The 21,600-nt window shown below is 38.4% G+C and overlaps 2 protein-coding genes across 3 annotated transcripts in view; one reads left to right on the top strand and one right to left on the bottom strand.

Annotated features, from left to right (window-relative positions):
• The window catches only part of ENPP4 (ectonucleotide pyrophosphatase/phosphodiesterase 4), a 52,949-nt gene that overhangs the window by 10,123 nt on the left and 21,226 nt on the right, over positions 1-21,600 (bottom strand). The gene's annotated exons all lie outside the window — the stretch shown is intronic.
• On the top strand, positions 6,156-15,331 carry ENPP5 (ectonucleotide pyrophosphatase/phosphodiesterase family member 5). Of its 2 annotated transcripts, none has more exons than XM_032299596.1 (4): positions 6,156-6,224; positions 8,506-9,369; positions 11,301-11,477; positions 14,000-15,331. In XM_032299596.1, the coding sequence occupies exons 2-4, from the start codon at positions 8,541-8,543 to the stop codon at positions 14,425-14,427; spliced, it is 1,434 nt and encodes a 477-aa protein (XP_032155487.1). In that variant the 5' UTR covers positions 6,156-6,224; positions 8,506-8,540; the 3' UTR covers positions 14,428-15,331. The 2 variants fall into 2 exon arrangements, with proteins under 2 accessions (XP_032155487.1, XP_032155486.1); XM_032299595.1 differs by having other exon boundaries at positions 6,164-6,317.

Here is a 21,600-nt window from a genome sequence, read left to right as displayed (position 1 = left end):
AATGCTGTTGACTGTCTTCAAAATAGATTTCAAAGACTAGCAAGCACAGGCCGGGTGTGGTGGCTCACGCCTGTAAGCCCAGAACTTTGGGAGGCCAAGGTGGGCGGATTACGAGGTCAGGAGTTTGAGACCAGCCTGACCCCCATGGTGAAACCCCGTCTCTACTAAAAATACAAAAATAAGCCAAGCATGGTGGTACATGCCTGTAATCCCAGCTTCTCAGGAGGCTGAGTCAGAAAAATCACTTGAACCTGGGAAGTGGAGGTTGCAGTGAGCTGAGATCACACCATTGCACTCCAGCCTGGGCAACAGAGCAAGACTATGCCTCAAAATAAATAAATAAATAAATAAATAAATAAATAAATAAAAGCTAGCAGGCACAATATAAGTGTAAAATAGAATCATGACTTTGTGAATAAATGAACATTTCAGTGATCCCACAGAATGATCATTCTCAGTACATCACTTGGTTTAAACAGGCCATTGAGGACTTAAAATGGCCAGTTAACACTGAATTGTATAATTCAAATAGGTAAATTTATGTTAAGTGAATCACATTTCATTTTATGTTAAATGAATCACAAATAAAGCTTTTAAAAAAAAGAAGTTAAATCAGTCTGTTATTTTAAAACAGCCCATCACCATGAGTAACAAAGCTAACTCTGGCCTAAGAACCCAGACGGGTAATGTGTCTTTGGTTCCCAGCAAGAACTGATGAGTAGATCAGCAATAATCCATTCACACTGAATGGATTTTCCTACAAATTAGTGTTCTCATTAGAAAGCAGAGAAGCATATAGGCCAGCAGATTGCCCGAGCAAGGTGTGGGAGAATGGAGTCCTTTGTGGAATCAGACAACAGGTGTGGAGGAGTAAGAATGAAAGTGACTGGAAGAATAGCAAAGCTCTCAAAGATTTTATACATTACATGAATTTTCTAGATGAAAGGCTATTCAACATTTTACAAAGATCAGATTGGAACACTTTCGTAAGCCAGGTTCCTCTGTTGCCTATGACTTCATACTTCCCCACATGGATCTGCTGCTTAATGATGGGCAAAGAACAGAACTAGCTTTGAGCAAACTATGAGGGATGCCAGTTTGCAGTTTGCTCCCCTTCCTTTTTCTGTTTTCACTTTCCTCTAGAACTGCCGCCTCTATTTACTCACCTTTAAAAGACAATACCCACCTTTATTCCTCTAAGGGCTTTTCTCCCCAACCAATTATGCAAGTTGGAGCAAATCTGATAAACTGGGTCACACACGTATATATAAATAGCTAAAAGAGATGCATATGACATCGTTCCTGGGAGAAACCCCTTAAGGCTAAGAGATTAACTTCCGATCATGAAATTATGAAATTGTAACTATCCAGGAATTGGGCAGGGATAATTCTCTCATGACGCCTCCAACCCTTCCTTGCCAAGAATGCCTTAAAGGCATAAAGCAGTTGCTGCCTGCTTGACCTGTTCATAAAGATTCACATTTACCAAAGAATTCCTTGGTGCATCCTCAAGCTACAAAATGGTTGCAAAGAATATTTACATTTACACTTTAAATACAATACCTAGAGTGGAAAAATGTCTCTTTTATCTGGATGGAGGACAATATTTTTAGGTCCTCCCCCACTGCTAGTAAATTTATAGAATTATAATATCCATGAGGAGCCAATAACTTTTTAGGTAGTGATGTTAAACTAAGTATGTTCGGGCATCTAAGGGATGTTATGTGCTTTACGAAGAACTGATAATGTGGTTTTGATGAAATGTTTTCATTCTATACACCACAAATACATGTGTAGTTTCATATTTGGCTCCTGAGAATATGTCTTACAAAATAGGCCTTAAACCAAATACCAAAAGATGACCATCTCTCCTGCTATATTACTGCATCCTACACTGAGTTAGTTATTCAACAAGTGACATTCAGTTATAGCCTAGAAAATATTTTTAGTAGAGATGGGGTTTCACCATGTTGGCCAGGCTGGTCTTGAACTCCTGACCTCATGATCCACAAAATACAAAAATTAGCTGGGTGTGGTGGCAGGTGCCTGTAGTCACAGCTACTTGGGAGGCTGAGGCAGGAGGATTGCTTGAACCTGGGAGGCAGAGGTTGCAGAGAGCTGAGATCACATCACTACACTTCAGACTAGGTGACAAAGCAGGAAGAACTGGTTTGCTCCCATGCACACAGGAAAAGGTCACTTAGAGTCAAACGCCACCAACACTAATTCGTGAACTTTGGTGGGGTGCAGGGGATGATTGCAGAGCAGGGTTTATTTGTTGTTGCTGCTGTTTACTGAGGTATAATTTCCACGAAGTAAAATTAAAGTTTTGGCACATTGTTCTCTGAATTTTGACAAATTAGTGATACATCGAAATTCTATCACATAAAAAAATTCTTTGTGCCCCTTTCTAGCCAATCCCCTCTCCTTACCACCAGTCCCTGGCAGCTGCTGATCTGGTTTCCATTCCCACTGTTTTTCCTTTTCTAGAATTTCATGTAAATGGAATCATACAGTGTATGACCATTTATGTCTGGCTTTGTTCACCTAGAAAAATGCTTTTGAGACTCATCCGTGTTGTTGCATGCAACAGTTCTCTATTCCTTCTTATTGCCAAAACAGTATTGCACTTTTGGAGACACTACAATTTGTTTATTCATTAGTTCAGGGACATTTTGGTGGTTTCTAGCTTTTCATGATTATGAATAAAGCTGCTGTGAAAGTTTGTTGATAAGTTTTTCAGTGGATATCTGTCTTTGTTTCTCGTAAATACCTAGGAGTGAGATTCCTGGGTTGTATAATATGTGTATATTTAACTTTATGAGAAACTTCCAAATTGACTGCCACAGTGGAAGTCATTCCCACCAACAGTGTATGATAGCCCAGCAATGTATGATAGCTCTGAATCCTTGTCAGTACCAGATGTTGTCAGTTACCTTGATTTGAGCCATTTTATTAGTAATCCATGAACTTTCTATCTAGGCTGGGCCATAAAATTAAACTTTCTGCTAGTACTGGGTTGAATAAGTATCCTTCTGAAACACACATTCACCTGGAACCTCAGAATGTGACCTTATTTGGAACTAAGATCTTTGCATATGTAATTGAATTTAGATGAGGGCATACTGGGTTGAAGTGGGCCTTAATCCAAATGGCTGGTGTCCTTATAAGAAGGCCATGTGTCATAGAGACACACAGAGGAGAGTATCTTGTGACAGTAGAGGCAGAGATTGAAGTTATGCTGCAGCAAGCCAAGGAAGACCAGAATCCCCAGCAGCTGTTAGGGGCAAGCAAGGATTCTTACTTAGCATCTCGGAGAGAGCATGGCCCTGAATACATCTTGATTTCAGACTTCTGGCCTCCAGAACCATAGTCCTAGAACTAACACACTATGAATACAATTTACAGAATACAACAATACAAATAGGTCTATATTTGACTTGTGTAAAGCTTTCTGAGGATAAAAGCATAATAATAATTTGTATAAAATGCATTCTAATTAGTACAAGTATATCACTAGAAGCCTAACTTACTAATATGCATAAAAATTCTTGGGCTAAGTTTTTGACTATTCTATAATTCAACATTTTACTCATTGGACTGAACTTCTGCTAATGAGTCAATATTAGTGAAGACCACTGTTTATCATGAATTAAGAGCAGTCCAGAACAAGAATCCCAGTGGTGCCCACCTATGGCTATTGAATATGTGAGACCCACATTTTGCAGAATGTTCTATAAAGGATTAAGAGATGAACTTTCTTTTACTTCAGTCATTTGTAGTATAACGTAGTGGAATGTACCTTTAAAGATTTTTAATTGTAAAATTTTGTGTTTATTTTGCCTACCATGAAGTCTAGTTCTGAAAACAAGACTTCTGTGGTAAAGCCAGTTTGGGTTGTTTCAAAAGAACAGATCACATTTCAGTTTTAGCACAAAGCTCTCCCAGCCCCTGACAAAGAAAATCATCCAGCTCTCAAATCCCTATTAGACTTCATTGGGCAGGCAGAGAGATCTCCCTCCACACCCCACCCCACCCCAAAACCTTTGAAAGAAAGAAGTTGGTTATTCTGTTATGCTATTATTCAATTATAATTCCACTAATTCAATAACAGGGAATAAAAGAATCGTTACAGTCAATATCAATGTATGTACTGCTATTGTATGTACTGAGGCTAAAACTTTCTGAAAACCTATTGCAACTAGACAGATATTGAGGCAACAGTAAGACAGGAGGGCAGGTACAGATGTGTGAGCAGGAATCCCATGTTTTTATATTCATTCCTCTATACTATGTAACCAGACTTTCTTCCCATGGACAACATAAGGTGACAACACAAGCCTACTAGGTGAACATTAGTGTCATTATATGGACTTCTGGGCACTAGAAGTCTGGCACTAGCTGAGCCTCTTATGAACACTTTTCTGTGTTGTGCACTGTGGTTAACAGCTGTACCATGCCTATTTCACAGGGATAGCTAGTGAATACAATCATGACGTCCATTAGGTTTGCAGAGCAAATCAGGTTGTCCAGAGTCCAACAATGTTCAGTAACCCGAACAAAAGTCAGGCCCATTTTCAATGCTCCTGCTCTCTGATAAGCATACATTGTACTTTGAGTGTTTGAGGAGAGCACAGAGTTGACCTATTTTTGAGAGACAAGAACTTAAAAGACTGGACCACTCTGTTCCAAATTTGGGCAATTTCAAAGGACAGGGCTTTGGGGAATTGGAACAACTTGTTCAACTTCATTGTCTTTGGGTCTCGCTAAACACAGAAACCAGCCTCCCTCTTAATCCCCATCCCACGTGTTGAAAACCATAAACTCAAGTTACCACAAATAAAAGGCCATGGAAGTGTGCCCAGATGCCCTTCGGGATGGGATGACCCAGTTAGGAGGTAGCAGTGTTAGAGGTTGAGACTGTCCCTCTATTAAAAGCAGACAGAGAAAAAGCTATGACCAAAATGTTTGCATTGTTTAATTAAATATCAACAGAAATATTTATTCACTTTAAAGCTCCAGGCAGGAGCCAAAACCACATGCTCCCAGTTTCACCAGCTAATCAGATGTTAAACTTACATTGTAACAATCAGCCCGATATAATTGCCTGCTGCAGAGAGAACTAGAATTCTAATTAGGTTAGAATTCTGGCTGGAGTTGTATAGATGGACAAATTATTTTAGGGTAGTTTGATATCACTGCTATAATTTATGGTAAAGACAGTTGGAATCATACTGGCAAAGTAATTACTTGCCCAAGTCTAAAAACGGCCTAAAAATGCCGTTGATTACCCCCCCAAATGAGAAAATAATCCACTACAGTACCAAAAAAGACAAAATAGGGCCACTAACAGACCAGAAGCACTGAAGGCTTTTTGAAAGAGAAATCAGGCCTTACGTTTGTAGTTTTAATGCCTATTTGCAAAAAAAAAAAAAAAAAAAAAAAAAAGGTAGAAGCAGAGTCTAGCTCAGATGCCACCATCAGAGAGGGTAGCTGTTCCACCTCTCTCTTGTGCAAATTAACCCAATCCTGAACCTGGCTTGATTTATTTCGCATAATATCAGTTGCCTTGCTGGATATACCACAAATATACTTCAGGGACCTCAATTGCAAAAACCTGGACAACAAACGTTGGGGCTTCAGAGTTGACTAGATTAGTAAATTCTGTCGAGTTAAAGCAGATAACACCCACTAATTAAAAGAATGAAACATCATCGTCCCACTGGCAACCTCGGGTGTGCAGGTGTTCCTCAGAGCAAAGCCCATGGTGTGCCCATCGCCAACTCGTGACACGAGGGGCGGGGGACGGGCAGCAGAAAAAAACCCGAGATAAGAAATCAGAGAATACAAGTCGCTTTTAAACGAAAAACAGATGGTGATAGAGTACACCCACCATTGGGGTAGGACGTAATAATCTCTCAGCATCACTGACTCCAGCACGGTTGGTCCTCTGGAAGAGGCACATTGCAGGAAGGTTTTGTGTGTGACCAGGCAGTTGGCCTGTCCACCCCTCCGGCCTCCCAGCTGGGTCCTGGCTCCCGCGGGTCCCCTCCCCTTCACCCTCCAAACCCAGGCAGCGCCCGCCCCTGTCCCGCTGATTGACAGGCCATGCACCTACTCCTGGACCCCTGGCTTTCGGGGACAACCCGGGGAGGGCCAATAGGAGCCAAGAGGCGCGGCGGGGGGCGGGGCGGTCAGGTGCTCCGCGCCGGGGTTGCGTGCAGGTGAGCTGCTGCGCGATCTGGGGGCGCCCCTCCCTCCGGTCACCTCCCCGCCATTACCCCAAACTAACACGGACTGACCAGATCGCTGCGAGGGTGAGTCCAGGAAGGTGGGCGGCTTCCCTCCCGGGGACCCACACGGCTCCTCTGGGCCCCCAAAGCAACGCCCCCTCCTTGCCACTGCCCACCTTAAAAGCCCACGTTGAGGCATCCGCAGGCCTCGGTGGGCCGGATTACTGGAAATTGGGAACGTACCCTTCGTCTCGACCCTTCTGGGTAGCGGCTAGAATGGAATCCAGGTGGAAACGACGGACCCCCGCCCCTTCCCCATGTGTCTACTTGATCTACATACACAAACCTATTCCATCTGCACTTTCCTTCTTCCCTTTAATTGGCGCCCCTTCCCTCCTGATCTCCAAGTCTGTCTGTAGAGGAAGGGCTGGAGGGGAGAAAGAACTGGAAAATACCCAGTGAAATTTGGGGACAGATCCACGGATTCCACTGTTTTGTGCAGCATTTTGGGCACGAAATAGAAAAAAAATCTAATTGTTTTCATTCCCCATCCCCCACCTGATGTTGGGTCTTCTTGCCAAACATTCCTAAGCTTTAGACAACCGTTAATCTCTGCTTGCTTTTGTTGGTCCCAGGAAAGTAGTTTTCTCCTGCTTACACAGTTTTCTCCTGCTGAATTAATTTGCTAAGACAGAAGAAAATCAGGTGTTCCATGTAATTTAGCTTTAAATTACAGTTGGTTGATACTAGCCGGCCTTGTTTTAAAAAGGTGGGAGAGAAAATTAAAAAGGACAGAGAGAGCAACTATCATTCATAGACAGATCTGTGAGTAAGTAAATGTATTTGCAGTAACCTATTTGCTATTCTCTGCTGCAACTATTTTTAATGTTCCTACCAGAATCGGAGAAAGTATTGCCATCTAATAAATTGTTTTTAAATATAATGTTTGAACCATTGTCTTGAGACCAATACCTAAAAAGTTTTCAGTGTAAGAAATGTCTAGGTACAGCGAAAGCACAGTTTAAAACCAGCAAACCAGAAATTATTGCCCTCAGCCAATACCCATAATGTACATATGCCTCGTACTCCTGGAAGCAAAGCAAGCATGCCAAATAGTTTTTATTTACCTATACTTATAATATAGTAAGGTGAAACAGGATATACTTTTGAAGTTTAAAAATGTCTTCATGTTCAGATTAGGGAGACATCAAAAGCCAGTTTCAAGAGATTTATTTGTACAAAGTATGGTTTGATCTAAGTTTTGATGGGTTTATAAATGCCTTCATGCAGGAATGGACAGAAAAAGGAGAGAAAAAAAGATCCTTGCTTGATGTGCAAGCCTGATGAAAACTGACAAAATTTACATATCTATTGTTTATCCATACAGCATCTTATTAGCTTTCTCCAATAAAATGAAAGCATTTTACAAATATACACAGATTAGGGGAAAAGTTCAACAAACTATCTTGATCCAAAGAGATTTAAACCAGGGAGGTGCTTTTTCTATACATATCAATGATAAGATTAAATTTTCACTAATTTTAACATTAGGAAAGTCAACAACAAATTTCAGAATTGTATTTCTGTTAATATTTAGTTTAGAATCTAATTGTTTAAAGAAGGCTGTGATTTGATTATTAATAAATGAAAGCAGATTATTTTTCAATAAATATATCTGGATGTCACAAATGTTATTACACTTCAAGAAACCAAATTCATCTATTTTCCTCTCTTTAGAAATACTTCTTTTACCTGTGATGAACCAAATATAGGGGTTGAAAATAAAAGGGTGCATATACATATATACATATATATAAGCACCATTATTCAATTTGCTGGTGACACTTTATTGTTGCTATGTTGCCATAATTGGTCTAGCCATAATGGTAAGTATGTTCACAGGTATTTGACTATAAAAATGTTTCTGACCAGAGCCAAAAGTCTGGATCAAACTGAAAAATGTTTCTACAAAGTTTTACGTAAATGATATCATATTTTAAAATACTATTGGAGAGCTCACTTAAATAATTCCTTTGAGGGATATTTAGATAAATTCTCAGAAGTGAAAAAGTTGTTTAAATGCAACTAAACTTATTAGCTTTATTATTCATGTAGCTCCAAGTCTCTTGTCTAAGATGGGGTCGGATGACATAATTCCTCCAGGCTGTGATTTATGATATAACTGAGATTGCTAAACACGATTACTCTGAGTTTGGGGTAAAGTATACAAAACAAAATTATTGCCATTAATATCTATATGTTTATTCTGCAGATTATCTTACACTGAACTGATCAAGTACTTGGAAAATGACTTCAAAATTTCTCTTGGTGTCCTTCACACTTGCTGCGCTGAGTCTTTCAACCACCTTTTCCCTCCAACCAGACCAGCAAAAGGTTCTACTAGTTTCTTTTGATGGATTCCGTTGGGATTATTTATATAAAGTTCCAACTCCCCATTTTTATTATGTTATGAAATATGGTGTTCACGTGAAGCAAGTTACTAATGTTTTTATTACAAAAACCTACCCTAACCATTATACTTTGGTAACTGGCCTCTTTGCAGAGAATCATGGGATTGTTGCAAATGATATGTTTGATCCTATTCAGAACAAATCCTTCTCCTTGGATCACATGAATATTTATGATTCCAAGTTTTGGGAAGAAGCGACACCGATATGGATTACAAATCAGAGGGCAGGACACACTAGTGGTGCAGCCATGTGGCCCGGAACAGATGTAAAAATACATAAGAGCTTTCCTACTCATTACATGCCTTACAATGAGTCAGTTTCATTTGAAGATAGAGTTGCCAAAATTATTGAATGGTTTACATCAAAAGAGCCCATAAATCTTGGTCTTCTCTATTGGGAAGATCCTGATGATATGGGTCACCATCTGGGACCTGACAGTCCGCTCATGGGGCCTGTCATTGCAGATATTGACAACAAGTTAGGATATCTCATACGAATGCTAAGAAAGGCAAAGTTATGGAACAGTCTGAACCTAATCATCACAAGTGATCATGGAATGACCCAGTGCTCTGAGGAAAGAGTAATAGAGCTTGACCAGTACGTGGATAAAGACCACTATACCCTGGTTGATCAATCTCCAGTGGCAGCCATCTTGCCAAAAGAAGGTAAGGCTGACTGAATGGTGAGCTGAGGCTAGATGTGCACTGGCCCAGTGTGATCAAATGAATAGGGATTTCTATTGCTGTGCCTTTAAAGTAGACTTGCCTGTGTCGTGGTAATGTTCTGGGCTTTAATTCTCAGACTCTGAAAAGACAAAAATCTCCTTTCTCAAAGCCTAATTTTTTTCCTTTTTCCTAGAATACTGAAATTGATCTGCTCTAGATACATAATGGCAGTAAATTTTAACCGTTTTGGAATTATAGAATATGATGAAAGCTATAGCCTCCCTTCTCAGAAAAACTGAGATGGAAAGATACATACAAAACTTGAATACATGTACAGTTATTTCATAGAAGCCCCAAAGACTTTTGTAGACTCCTAATTTGGACCTGCTTAACATGGAAGCTGTAGAGGATAAGAAGGAGGAAGAGCTTTGGTCAATCTGAGCTGTATTTTCCTTATAAGTATGGAATGTAATAGCAATACCTTAAACTTCTTACAAACCTCCCCTGGAATCCTTATACCAAACCTGTCACCTCAGCATTGTCTCCATTTTAAAGACAGGCAAATGACAGGTAAATGAAAAGGTTTAATATCCCGAGGTCACAAAATAAGTGACAACAAAACTCAGGCCTGCTCTTTGACATATTTTATCACCTCAAAGGGTTGGTCTTAGGTATCAAATGACAGAACAGATTTGGAAAAGCTATAATATCTCACAAATGAGAATTCCATCCCTCAGAGAGAAATTAGGAGAATTGTATGAAACAGCAAATGTTAAAATATGCATGTGTTTTATACACACAGTTTTCAGCAAACAGCACATTTTTTTTCTTGTTGTTCAAGAAAATTAGCTGAGGGTAACTGTTCAAGCCTATAATCTCAGCACTTTGGGAGGCAGAGGCAGTAGGGTCACTTGAGGCCAGGAGTTCGAGGCCAGCCTAGGAAACAGCAAGACACTGTTGCTAAAAAACAAAAATAAAAAATAGCCTGGCATGGTGGCACACACCTGTAGTCCCAAGCTGATGGGGAAGGATTGCTTGAGCCCAGGAGTTCCAGGTTATAGTAAGCCATGATCACATCACTGCACTGCAGCTTGGGTGACAGGGAGACCTAGTTGAAAGAGAGAAAGAGAGAGAGGGAGGGAGGGAGGAAAGAAGGGGGAGAGAGAGAGAAGAGAGAGAGGAAAGAAAAATAGAAAAGAAAGAGAGAAGGAAGGAAGGAAAAAAGGAAAGAAAGGAAAGAGAAAAAAGAGAAAAGAAGGAAAGAGAGAGAGAGAAAAGGAAGGAAGAGAAGGAAGGAAGACAGGAAGGGAGGGAGGGAAATTACATTAACCCTTCAATTTCCCTTATAAAATTGGAATGATGTCCTCTTGTTGGGGTGTGGAAGGTAATGATGAAACGGATTTGAAAAGCAGGAGGAGGAAGGACAGTGCCCAGGTAACTGCATTTGTAGTTACAGGGAGTACTTTGGCAACACCTCCAGTGTTTTCAGGTGTTTCCATTTTACAAACCAGTTTCCACCTCCAGTCTCTTTTCCCAGTCCTAATCCACCACTCACCATGTTTTCCTGTCTGGAGATTCTTTGTGTCTGCACTCAGAACTACCAGAACCTAGCTGTTTTTTTTTTGGGTATTGCAGTACCCTAGACGTTTACTTAGTGTCACTAATTAATGTGTGTGTGTATTGAAGTCTTTAGAGGTTTCTGGTTCTATAAAATGCTGTTCCTTAATTCTAAGGAGAACTAACTTATAGCAGAAGAGTATTTCTTAGTTTCCCTTCCCAAAATTATTTTCCTCAAGTAGGGGGAAATATTTTTTTTCTTATGTTCAGCTCTCTGGCTCTTCACCTTCGTATCAAGTCTTTTGCCCATGCTTGGTTGGTTGATTGTAGCTATGAGTATTTTGATCTGAGTGCCTCTCCTCCCTTCTCTTTAGGTAAATTTGATGAAGTCTATGAAGCACTAACTCACGCTCATCCTAATCTTACTGTTTACAAAAAAGAAGAGATTCCAGAGAGATGGCATTACAAATACAACAATCGAATTCAACCAATCATAGCCGTGGCTGATGAAGGGTGGCACATTTTACAGAATAAGTCAGATGACTTTCTGTGTGAGTATGATAGAGTATTTCTTTCCATTCTGCATCGCTTTTTGCTAAAATACAACAGTTTTAACATACAATACAGCAGTTTATTGATCAATATTTTTACTCTCTGCTACTTGAATGTTAAGAAACTATAATGTTTCAGTACTTGACTATTTAGAAATGTGTTTTGTTTCAGTACTTAACTGTCTAGAAATGTGTTTTTTTAGACATTGGTCCTTGATATATAAAAGATATATACAAAATGTCCCTTTAGGTGGAATTATGTTTCTATCATGTTTTTTGATTAAAAGAAAAGCAGACGCCTGACAATGACATTTGTAGTGTGTTTGTGGCAGATGTATACAGATACATGGTTTCTGGTTCTTAAAATGGTTTGCACTTGCAGATAATGATTCATAAACCAATGTTCAGATTTTTGTGTCTTGTGCAGGTAGCTCTTATGTTAGAGGGATTGCTCAAAAAAGGACTGCTATCTTTTATAAGATTTTTATTTTAAAGTTAATATAAATTCAAAGGGGCCTCTAGAAATGGTGTGCTGAACTACAATTACACAATAGATTGGTCACTTCTATTTTTGATAGAAAACCTTAATAATACTCCAATTTATATTGCATTATGTTTAATGATTCAATAATTAATTAGATATTGACCACTGCATACCTAAACCAGAATAGTTAAACCCTAATGCCCCAAAGCAGTGGTTCTCAAAGTGTGTTCCCTGACCCAGCAGCAGCCACATCAGCTGAGAGCTTGTTAGAAATGCAAATCACGGCTGGGCGCAGTGGCTCACGCCTATAATCCCAGCACTTTGGGAGGCTGAGGCGGGTGGATCACAAGGTCAAGAGATCAAGACCATCTGGTCAACATGGTGAAACCCCGTCTCTACTAAAAATGCAGAAATTAGCTGGGCATGGTGGTGCACGCCTGTAGTCCCAGCTACTCGGGTGGCTGAGGCAGGAGAATTGCTTGAACCCAGGAGGCAGAGGTTGCGGTGAGCTGAGATGGTGCCATTGCACTCCAGCCTGGGTAACAGGAGTAAAACTCTGTCTCCAAGGACAAAAAAAGGCACCACAGTCAGCCACCAAAATAACGAAAAGAAAGAAAAAGAAATGCAAATTACTGGGTTCTACCCAGACCTATTAAATTTGAAACTGTAAGGCCCTGGTGAAACACACGAAAGTTTGAGAACCATTTGCCCTCAGGCATTCATTATTAAATACCGTCTACTTGATCAAGCATTTATGATCGGGGCTACCACTACAACACTAAGTCCCTATTCATGGGAAATGTTTTCTATAAGTCACAATGACTTAATTATAAGTCTGAATTTCCAGTAAGAAATGTGATAATTATCTTTGCCTTCATGCGTGAGAATTAGATCCCCACTTCCTCATAGAAATGAACACGGCAATCCTCCAGTGAATTACAAATTATATAATGGCATATTCCCAACGTGACTGTCAATCAATGGAATAGCATAGTATACTGTCAGATAATTACTAGTGATTCATAAGTTCATTGTTATTTTTACTTAAACCTAAAAGAATCATGGCATCTAGAATGACTTCTTTAGATACATTTTGCCTGGGAGATTTCAAATTACTTTGAAATGACATGGGATCAGTTTATGACTTTTAGAGAAATTGATTTAGGATTTTTTTGATGGGGATAAGGGTAGGGAATGTTCCTATTGCATAGCTCCCTGTAGCAAGTATGGTTATTAGAGTTGGATTTACTAGTCATTTTCCTTGCCACCTTTAAGATAAAGCCTATCAGTTTTCTTTGGATGCCATCTTATCAGCAGTAGCTCCTTTGCCTTGCACCTGATACCATGTTAGGCACACATGCCTTTTATGGAAACGCATCTATTATGAATTTCACATCCATATTACTTGATACATGTCAGAAGACCCCTAAGTTTTTACCTTATTTGTAGCCATACAAAAAACACATAATGCTAAGTTGGATCCTGATTAGAGCCACCAAAATCAAGAGTTTTCTACTCTCCTACACTCTGACCTTTGTTTTTTAGTAGTAGATTGTAGATGTAAGTGCAGGTTTGATTTTTATGGTTTCTTTTGTTTTTCTTTATGTGTTGTATTTTATTGGTACCTATGAGTTTATTGGCTTGTGATTTAGACTAATGACACCTTTATCTCTTTAACTTTAGAACAATAATTGGAATACAGTAGATACCCAATAAGTATTTGCTGAATATTACTTTGCCACCAGAAGAAAAAAAAAACCCTCTAATTTTTCCCTAACTTGGCTCTGCTTTGTTCTTTACCCTGCTTCCCCTGCTGCTTAAGCCACTGTTGGCTTGTGAGAAAGGTTCACAATCATTTGACTCTTCATTTCCTGGAGAGAATTGTGATGTGGACTACAGCAGAGATTGTAAAAGATTATTTTATTTTTACAGTCAAACTAGATACGATGTGTATTTAAGTTCAGAACTTGACCATTCAACAATTATATCCATTTTAACGCATGGTAGGCTAACTTCTTCATGTATTTTCTCTTTACAGTAGGCAACCATGGTTATGATAATGCATTAGCAGAAATGCATCCAATATTTTTAGCCCATGGTCCTGCCTTCAGAAAGAATTTCTCAAAAGAAGCCATGAACTCCACAGATTTGTACCCACTATTGTGCCACCTCCTCAATATCACCGCCATGCCACACAATGGATCATTCCGGAATGTCCAGGATCTGCTCAATTCAGCAATGCCAAAGGTAGTCTCTTATACACAGAGTACTATACTCCTCCCTGGTAGTGTCAAACCAGAAGAGTATGAACAAGAGGGATCATACCCTTATCTCATAGGGGTCTCTCTTGGCAGTATTTTAGTGATTGTATTTTTTGTAATTTTCATTAAACATTTAATTCACAGTCAAATACCTGCCTTACCAGATATGCATGCTGAAATAGCTCAACCATTATTACAAGCCTAATGTTACTCTGACGTGCAATTGCATATTGAAATGGAGATTGCATAATTATGTCAGTGTTTAAAGGTTTCAAATTCTGGTTCACCAGCTTCAGACATTTGCAGAAACCATTAAGCAGTTACATATTTAGATACATACACACACACGGACAGATCAAAATTCTTACGCCTGTAAAGGATTAAAGATGTGAGAGTATGTCTCCATTGTTCACTGTAGCATAGGGATAGATAAGACCCTGCTTTATTTGGACTTGGCACATATAATGTATATATTTAGCAACTTTGCACTATGTAAAGTACCTTATTATTGCACTTTAAATTTCTCTCCTGATGGGTACTTTAACTGAAATGCACTTTATGGACAGTTATATCTTTAACTTGATTAAAAATGACAACTTTTGGCACCCATGTCACAGAATACTTGTTACTCATTGTTCAAACTGAATGAAATTTCTAATAATCCCAAATAATGGATGTAGAAATATATCTGCTTAAACTGAGAGAAGAAAGTGACAAGTGTTGAAAATTAAATGTGATAACCTTTGAACCTTGAATTTTGAAGATGTAGCCCAACAACAGAAAGCAACGTTGGGCATTTCTTGTCATATTTCTTTCCCAAGAACATGGTTTTCATTTATTTTTCCCCCAAAAGAAAGTCAAATACTGACAGATTCATTCTAAATATATTGTTTTTGTCATAAAATTATTGTGATTTCCTAATTAGTCATATTACTGTGATTTTCATAATAATGAAGACACCATGAATATACTTTTCCTATGTAGTTCAGCAATGGCCTGAATAGCAGTGATCAGGCACCATCTCAGCAATGTTTTCTCCTGTTTATAATTATTTGCTCCTTTGAAAATTAAATAGCTATTAATTACATTAAAAATCGAATTGGATAAAACAATGTTTGTTTTCTTTCTGGTAGCACATAATAACAGAGCACAAGCATCTTTTAGATTTGATCGTTTGAAGGTTCAAAGTTGCAAAAGAGCACAAACCATATTAGATAAAATATTGGCCACTCAATCTTTGAAAAGAACTGTGTGGAGCCTGGAAAAAAAATTAGTCAGGACCACATGTGAGATGTTTACAAGACACCCAGAACAGTGGTAAAGGGTGTATACTAGAAAAAACTAGCAAAATAACTACAGGTATTGATCGACCTACCACCTATGCAACTTACGACCATTCAACTTTACGACCACAATCACTAGCCACGACTGCTCCATGTCTGGCAGCACAAACGTTGCCCAGCTGGGCGTACGACAGTGTGGACCAGCTTCCAGCAGCACTACCATCTCCACCTGCACCATTTCAACCGTACATATAGCCTACTCAACTTACGACCAAATCGTGTTACGACCGGTCCGCGGTCCCGACCGTCGTCATAAGTCAAGCACTAGCTGTATGTGGTAACAGGTATCAAAACCTGGGAGCTGAGGTGTTATACCCCTGTTTCAAGAAGTGCTCAGTGGAATCAAAGATGAATCCCAGTTTAGAGATAGACTTCTACTTCCAAGGTAGAAGTACTTTTGATCTGCCTGGTCATCTCAGTCCTTTTCATTCCAACAACCTGAGGTTGTGCTTTAGATTTGTAAGTAATCAAGAAGTTTGGGAGAGGCATGGTATTACATGTGGTTTCTTAGGGGAAAGAGGAAGCCCTGAAAAGACTTACCTTGAAGAAAATAGCACTTTATGGACACATGGAAAGTATTGAGATTTTATGTATACACATGTACCAATTGGCTAATTAGTAGATAAAATTGTAAAACTATTCCAGAAAAAAAGGACAAATTAGATGTGAACTAAAGTGACATAGTTAAAAATATAACAAAGTATAAGTGCTTCCTAAAATTTGATGAATGTCTTATTTTTAAAAATAATACCAGTAAGGAATGTTGGCACATAATTCCTATTTCATTATAAAACCTCTTAATAGAATAGAATTAAATAGTTGGAAATGGCCTATATATTAAAAAGTTGAGAAATTATATGATAGGTAGCAAACACCCAGAAGTATAAACTCTGGATTAGACATCTCAGAATATGTGAGCACTCATGTTGGCTTGCTTTGTAGCTATGAATGTGTATTATTGAAATGTCAGCATAATGATGGGAAAGTGAAACTGGTCCATTTTAAAACATTGCTATTATAATGCTATCTGTCCATTTAAATAATTGCATTAAATTTATTTCAGAAGGTGCTATTAGTAGTAAGAAAGTAAATTATTATATGAAGATTTGATTATCAGATGGCTTACTTACAGATACTTATTTTTCTATAGAGTTTACTAAAGGAAAATAAAACTTTAAACTTTTCTGGGAAAATCACATCACTCAACATCATTGACATCTTTTTGTTGTTGTTTTGTTTTACCTGCATGTCTTCATGGTCAAGCTTTGTATGCAGTGAACTCAAATTAGTACATGGAAATAAAAGCCTAGCTAATCTTACAAATTGTAAGATTTTTAGAAAGGTCAGAGGAATGGAGCTTCTCCCTGTGCCCCCATTTTTTCTCAGCATCCTCCTACATTAGCCAATTTGTGCAATGTATTAATTGTTAGGATTTTTTAAAATTCAGTTTGTATTTTACAATTTCTTCTCCATCACCTACGTTTAAGTTTAAAATTGCTTTTCAAAATGCCCTGTAATGTAAGTATCCTATTATTAGTCTTAGTTTCTTACAAGAACCTATTATTTCTAGAAAATCTAATGAAAGATCCCAGCTCTTCTAGTTCTCACATTTTTAAAATGTTTTTCATTAATTGAAGGGGACATACTTGATAACCATACAGCTGGGAAAGCTCTAAGGGATTGTTTAGCCCTTGATTTAACAAAAGCTCTTGCAAAGCTGTGAAATTTGCATGACATATAAGTGCCAGAGCTGGAGGCGGGAGCCAGGTTCTCTGACAGAGTTTTTACTCAAAGTCAAGCTGGAGTCTAGGTTGGTTTACTTCTGGTTCATCCTAAGGTTGCCCTTTGAGATCCTACCCCTAGCAGGAGGTGGTTAAACCAATGCTTACACCCTTAGCAGGCTCTGTAGTCCAACTTTTGACATTCGGCTACACAAGGCTTACAGCTTTCTTCCAGATTGGCCAATGCCCAAGGACAATGGCCCAGGACAAAATAGTCCTGAATGCTAGACTCATTTAAGATTTCATTCTTCTCTGAATCTCACCCCAGTAATTCTTCATAGCCTTCTGGGCAATTTGATGCTTCTAAAAAGATGTTTTAAAGGCTGATCATGGTGGCTCATGCTTGTAATCCCAGCACTTTGGGAGGCCGAGGCAGGTGGATCACAAGTTCAAGACCAGCCTGGCCAAGATGGTGAAACTCCATCTCTACTAAACATATAAAAATTAGCTGGGCATGGTGATGGGAACCTGTAATCCCAGCTACTTGGTAGGCTGAGGCAGAGAATTGCTTGAACCCAAGAGGCAGAGATTTCAGTGAGCCAAGATTGCACCACTGCACTTCAGCCAGGGAGACAGAGTGAGACTCCATTAAAAAAAAAAAAAAAAAAAAGACATTTTAAAATACATTTTGACTTCCAATCAGGACAGGATATCATGGTCCTGCTTGTTCTTGTTCCTCCACACTAAGCACAATTATAGAGCCTGGAAATAGTACAAGACACTCTGAAGGGTGGTAATAAGACTGCAAGCTGATTAGGGACCCTGGGGCTGGAGAAACAGCACAGCAGCAGGGCTTTACATGTTTCCCACCTAACTGAAGGAGGTTGCACAGAGCCTGCATTTCCCAACCCCCACCTGGCAAGTCAGCAGCCTAGGGAGGCATATTCCTTCCGTGGATCAAAGAAGAATCTCTGGTAACATCAGGGTAGCCCATGTCATCAGCAAGGGGAATTGCCATAACCTCCCAATGAGGGATATTGATTGGGAGTCCCATTAAAGAGCAGCCAAGAGGAGCATTCTCCTTCCCACCGCTGAAACACTCTTCCACTGAGAGACATAGAGGTAGACAAGCAAAATCTGCAAAGAGACCAAGGTACAGCAGACAGTCTGGGGAAACTCTTTGTTCCCATGACCTAAGACTTTCCTCCTCTACCCAGAGACTTTGAAATGGGCAAGGGGCACCAATAAGGGAATCCTACCACACCATTCCCCTACCCAGAAATACCTGGCAGCTGGCCTAGGGAAAATCCTCTGCTTTCCTCAGGCAGGACTAGCAGAGACCACACAATCCAAGCAGACCGTAATCCAACAGTACCTCAAAGTCTATGAAAATTTAAGCTGCTATTGGAACCATAGCCCAAAAAAGTAGGACAAGATCTACATACTAAACCTAAACAGTGTGACTTTCTGCTAAAATAAAAAAATGTAAAGGGAACCCATCATTATTACATAATATATAAGATATTCAGGATACAACTGAAAATTACCTGTTATACCTAAAACCAAGAAAGTTGCAACTACACTGAGAAAAAAAAATTGATGCCAGCACCAAGATGATTCATATGTTGGGATCATACAAGAATTGTAAAACAGTTGTCATAAAAATACTTCAACAATCAATGCAAATTCTCTTTAAAATGAAAGGTAAAAAAAACTCAGTAAAGAAATCAAGTTATTTTTAAAATGGAAATTATAAAATTGAAAAATATAATGATATTTTGAAAACTACATAGGCTCAATAGTACAATGGAATTGGTGGAAGACAGAATCAATGAACTTAAGTACAGAATACTAGAAGTCACAAATTTTAACAGGCCTCAGTGACCTGTGGGACAATAAGAAAAAATCCAACTTCCATATCACCAGGGTCATAAAAGGGGAGGCTGAAAGACTGCTTGACAAAATAATGACTAAAAACTTCTCTAACTTGACTAGACACAAATCTGCAGATCCAAGAAGCTGAATGAACGCCCAAACAGAATAAACCCAACTAAATCCACACCTAGGTAAATCATAAGTAAACTTGTGAAAAGGGCCGCCTACCCAACAACTCAAAAGAAAAATCTTGAAAGTAGCCAAAGTGAAGCAATACATTACCTACAGAACACCAAGTCTGATGACAGCAGATTTTTACTGAAACCATGGAGGCCAGAAGGCAATGGCACAGTATTTCTCAAGTGCTTAAAAAAAGAAGTGACTTTCATGATTTCTATATATCATGAAACTATCCTAAAGAATGAAGGGGAAATAAAATCATTCTCCAAAGTAGAGAAACCAAAAAAAGTTGCTGCTATCAGAAGACCTATGTTTAAAGATAGGTAAAGAATGTTTTTCAAACATAAAGGAAATGTTTTTTTAAAAAAAGAACCTTAGAGTGTCAGGAAGGAAGATGGAAAAATGTGAAGAGCAAACACATGGGTACGTACAATAGACTATCCTTTTTCCCATGAGTGTTATAAACTATATTTGATGTTCAAAGCAATTATAAAGCCACCTGATATTCATGCCAATATTTAGAAGTATGGAAGTTAAAGGGACCTAAATAAAAGTGAGTTTTCCACACTTCATTTAAAGTGGTAAAATGCTGATACCAGTAGACAGTTATAAATCACAAATGCATATTGTAACACTCAGACCAGACACTAGAAAAATCATACAAAGAGACACACTCAAAAACACTACAAATAAATCAGTAAGGAATTAAAAATTTAACATAACCTATAGGAAGGCAAAAGAAGAGAAGCAGAAATGAGAACCAGGGGAAATCCTAGAAAATAGATGACAAAATGGCAGAATTAACATATCAATAATTACTTAAATGTAAGTTAGCTAAATACACTAATCTCAAAGGACAGAGATTGACAGAATGGACCAAAAAATCTGCCTCAAGACACAGTAGGTCAAAAGTAAAAGGGTGGGAAAAGGTGTACTATGCAAACATTAATTTTTCTGTTTTTTCCATATATAACACCAATGTAAACAAATAATTTTTTGAAAAGCAAGAATGGCTACATTATATATCTGACAAAATAGGCTTCAGAGCAGAGAGAATTACTACACAGAGGACTTTACCTAATGATAAAAGGAATAATTATAAATTTATATAATGTAATATATAATATTTCATCAGTAATACATAACAATCCTAAATGTAATAAATCCTAAACAGCAGAACCTTAAAATATATGAAGAAGAAAAAAACTGATACAACTGAAAGGAAAAACAGATAAATCATAATTATAATTGTGATTCAACACCCAACTCTCAATAACTTCTAGAATATCTAGACAGAGAATCAGAAAGAATATAGAAGATCTCTACAACACAATCAACAACAGATCTAGTAACATACAGAGTACTAAATCAAACAACAGCATTAACTGGAAAAACGAGGATAAACATTTTTCTCCAGGACTCATAAAATATTCACCACCATACGTCCCTCAAGGAACTAGAAAAAGAAGAGCAAGTTAAAGGAAGCAAAAGGAAGAATAAAGATAGAAATAGAAACCAATGAAATCGAAATTAGAAAAACATTAAAGAAAATCAATAAAACACAAATCTACTACTTTAAAAAATTAATAATATTTATAAACCTATAGCAAGACTGACAAAAACAGCCACAATCACAATATCAGAAATGAAAAAGAGGCTATCCATTCTGATATTAAAAAGGTAATAGAGAACTACTAGGAACAACTTTACCTCATAAATTCAACAACTTAAATCTGAAAACCACTTCAATACTCCACTGTCAATATTACACAGATCAACAAGACAGAAAATTAACAGGGATATCCGGGACTTGAATGCAGAGCTGGACCAAGCAGACCTAATAGATATATACAGAGCGCTCCACCCCAAATCCACAGAATATACATTTTTCTCAGGACCACATTGCACTTACTCTAAAATTGACCACATCATTGGAAGCAAATCACTCCTCAGCAAATGCAAAAGAACAGAAATCATAACAAACAGTCTATCAGGCCACAGTGCAATCACACTAGAACTAAGGATCAAGAAACACACTCAAACCCACATAACCACTTGGAAACTGAATAACTTGCTTCTGAATGTTGACTGCATAAATAATGAAATGAAGGCAGAAATAAAGATGTTCTTAGAAACCAACCAGAATGAAGTCACAACTTACCAGAATCTCTGGGACACCTTTAAAGCAGTATCGAGAGGGAAATTTATAGCAATAAATGCCTACCAGAGAAGAGAGGAAAGATCTAAAATCGACACCCT

Source organism: Sapajus apella, unplaced genomic scaffold (genome assembly GCF_009761245.1).
Source record: "Sapajus apella isolate SASKATOON/1434 unplaced genomic scaffold, GSC_monkey_1.0 scaffold41, whole genome shotgun sequence".
NCBI classification, from domain to species: Eukaryota; Metazoa; Chordata; class Mammalia; order Primates; family Cebidae; genus Sapajus; species Sapajus apella.
The sequence above is the reverse complement of the archived record's forward strand: the minus strand, read 5'-3'. Positions and strand labels throughout refer to the sequence as shown.

Excerpts from the sequence above, each read along its gene's own strand:
- ENPP5 (XM_032299596.1), top strand. The coding sequence starts at position 8,541 with ATGACTTCAAAATTTCTCTTGGTGTCCTTCACACTTGCTGCGCTGAGT. Across the intron at positions 9,370-11,300 it reads AGCCATCTTGCCAAAAGAAG|GTAAATTTGATGAAGTCTAT; the intron begins GTAAGGCTGACT and ends CCTTCTCTTTAG. Across the intron at positions 11,478-13,999 it reads TAAGTCAGATGACTTTCTGT|TAGGCAACCATGGTTATGAT; the intron begins GTGAGTATGATA and ends TTCTCTTTACAG.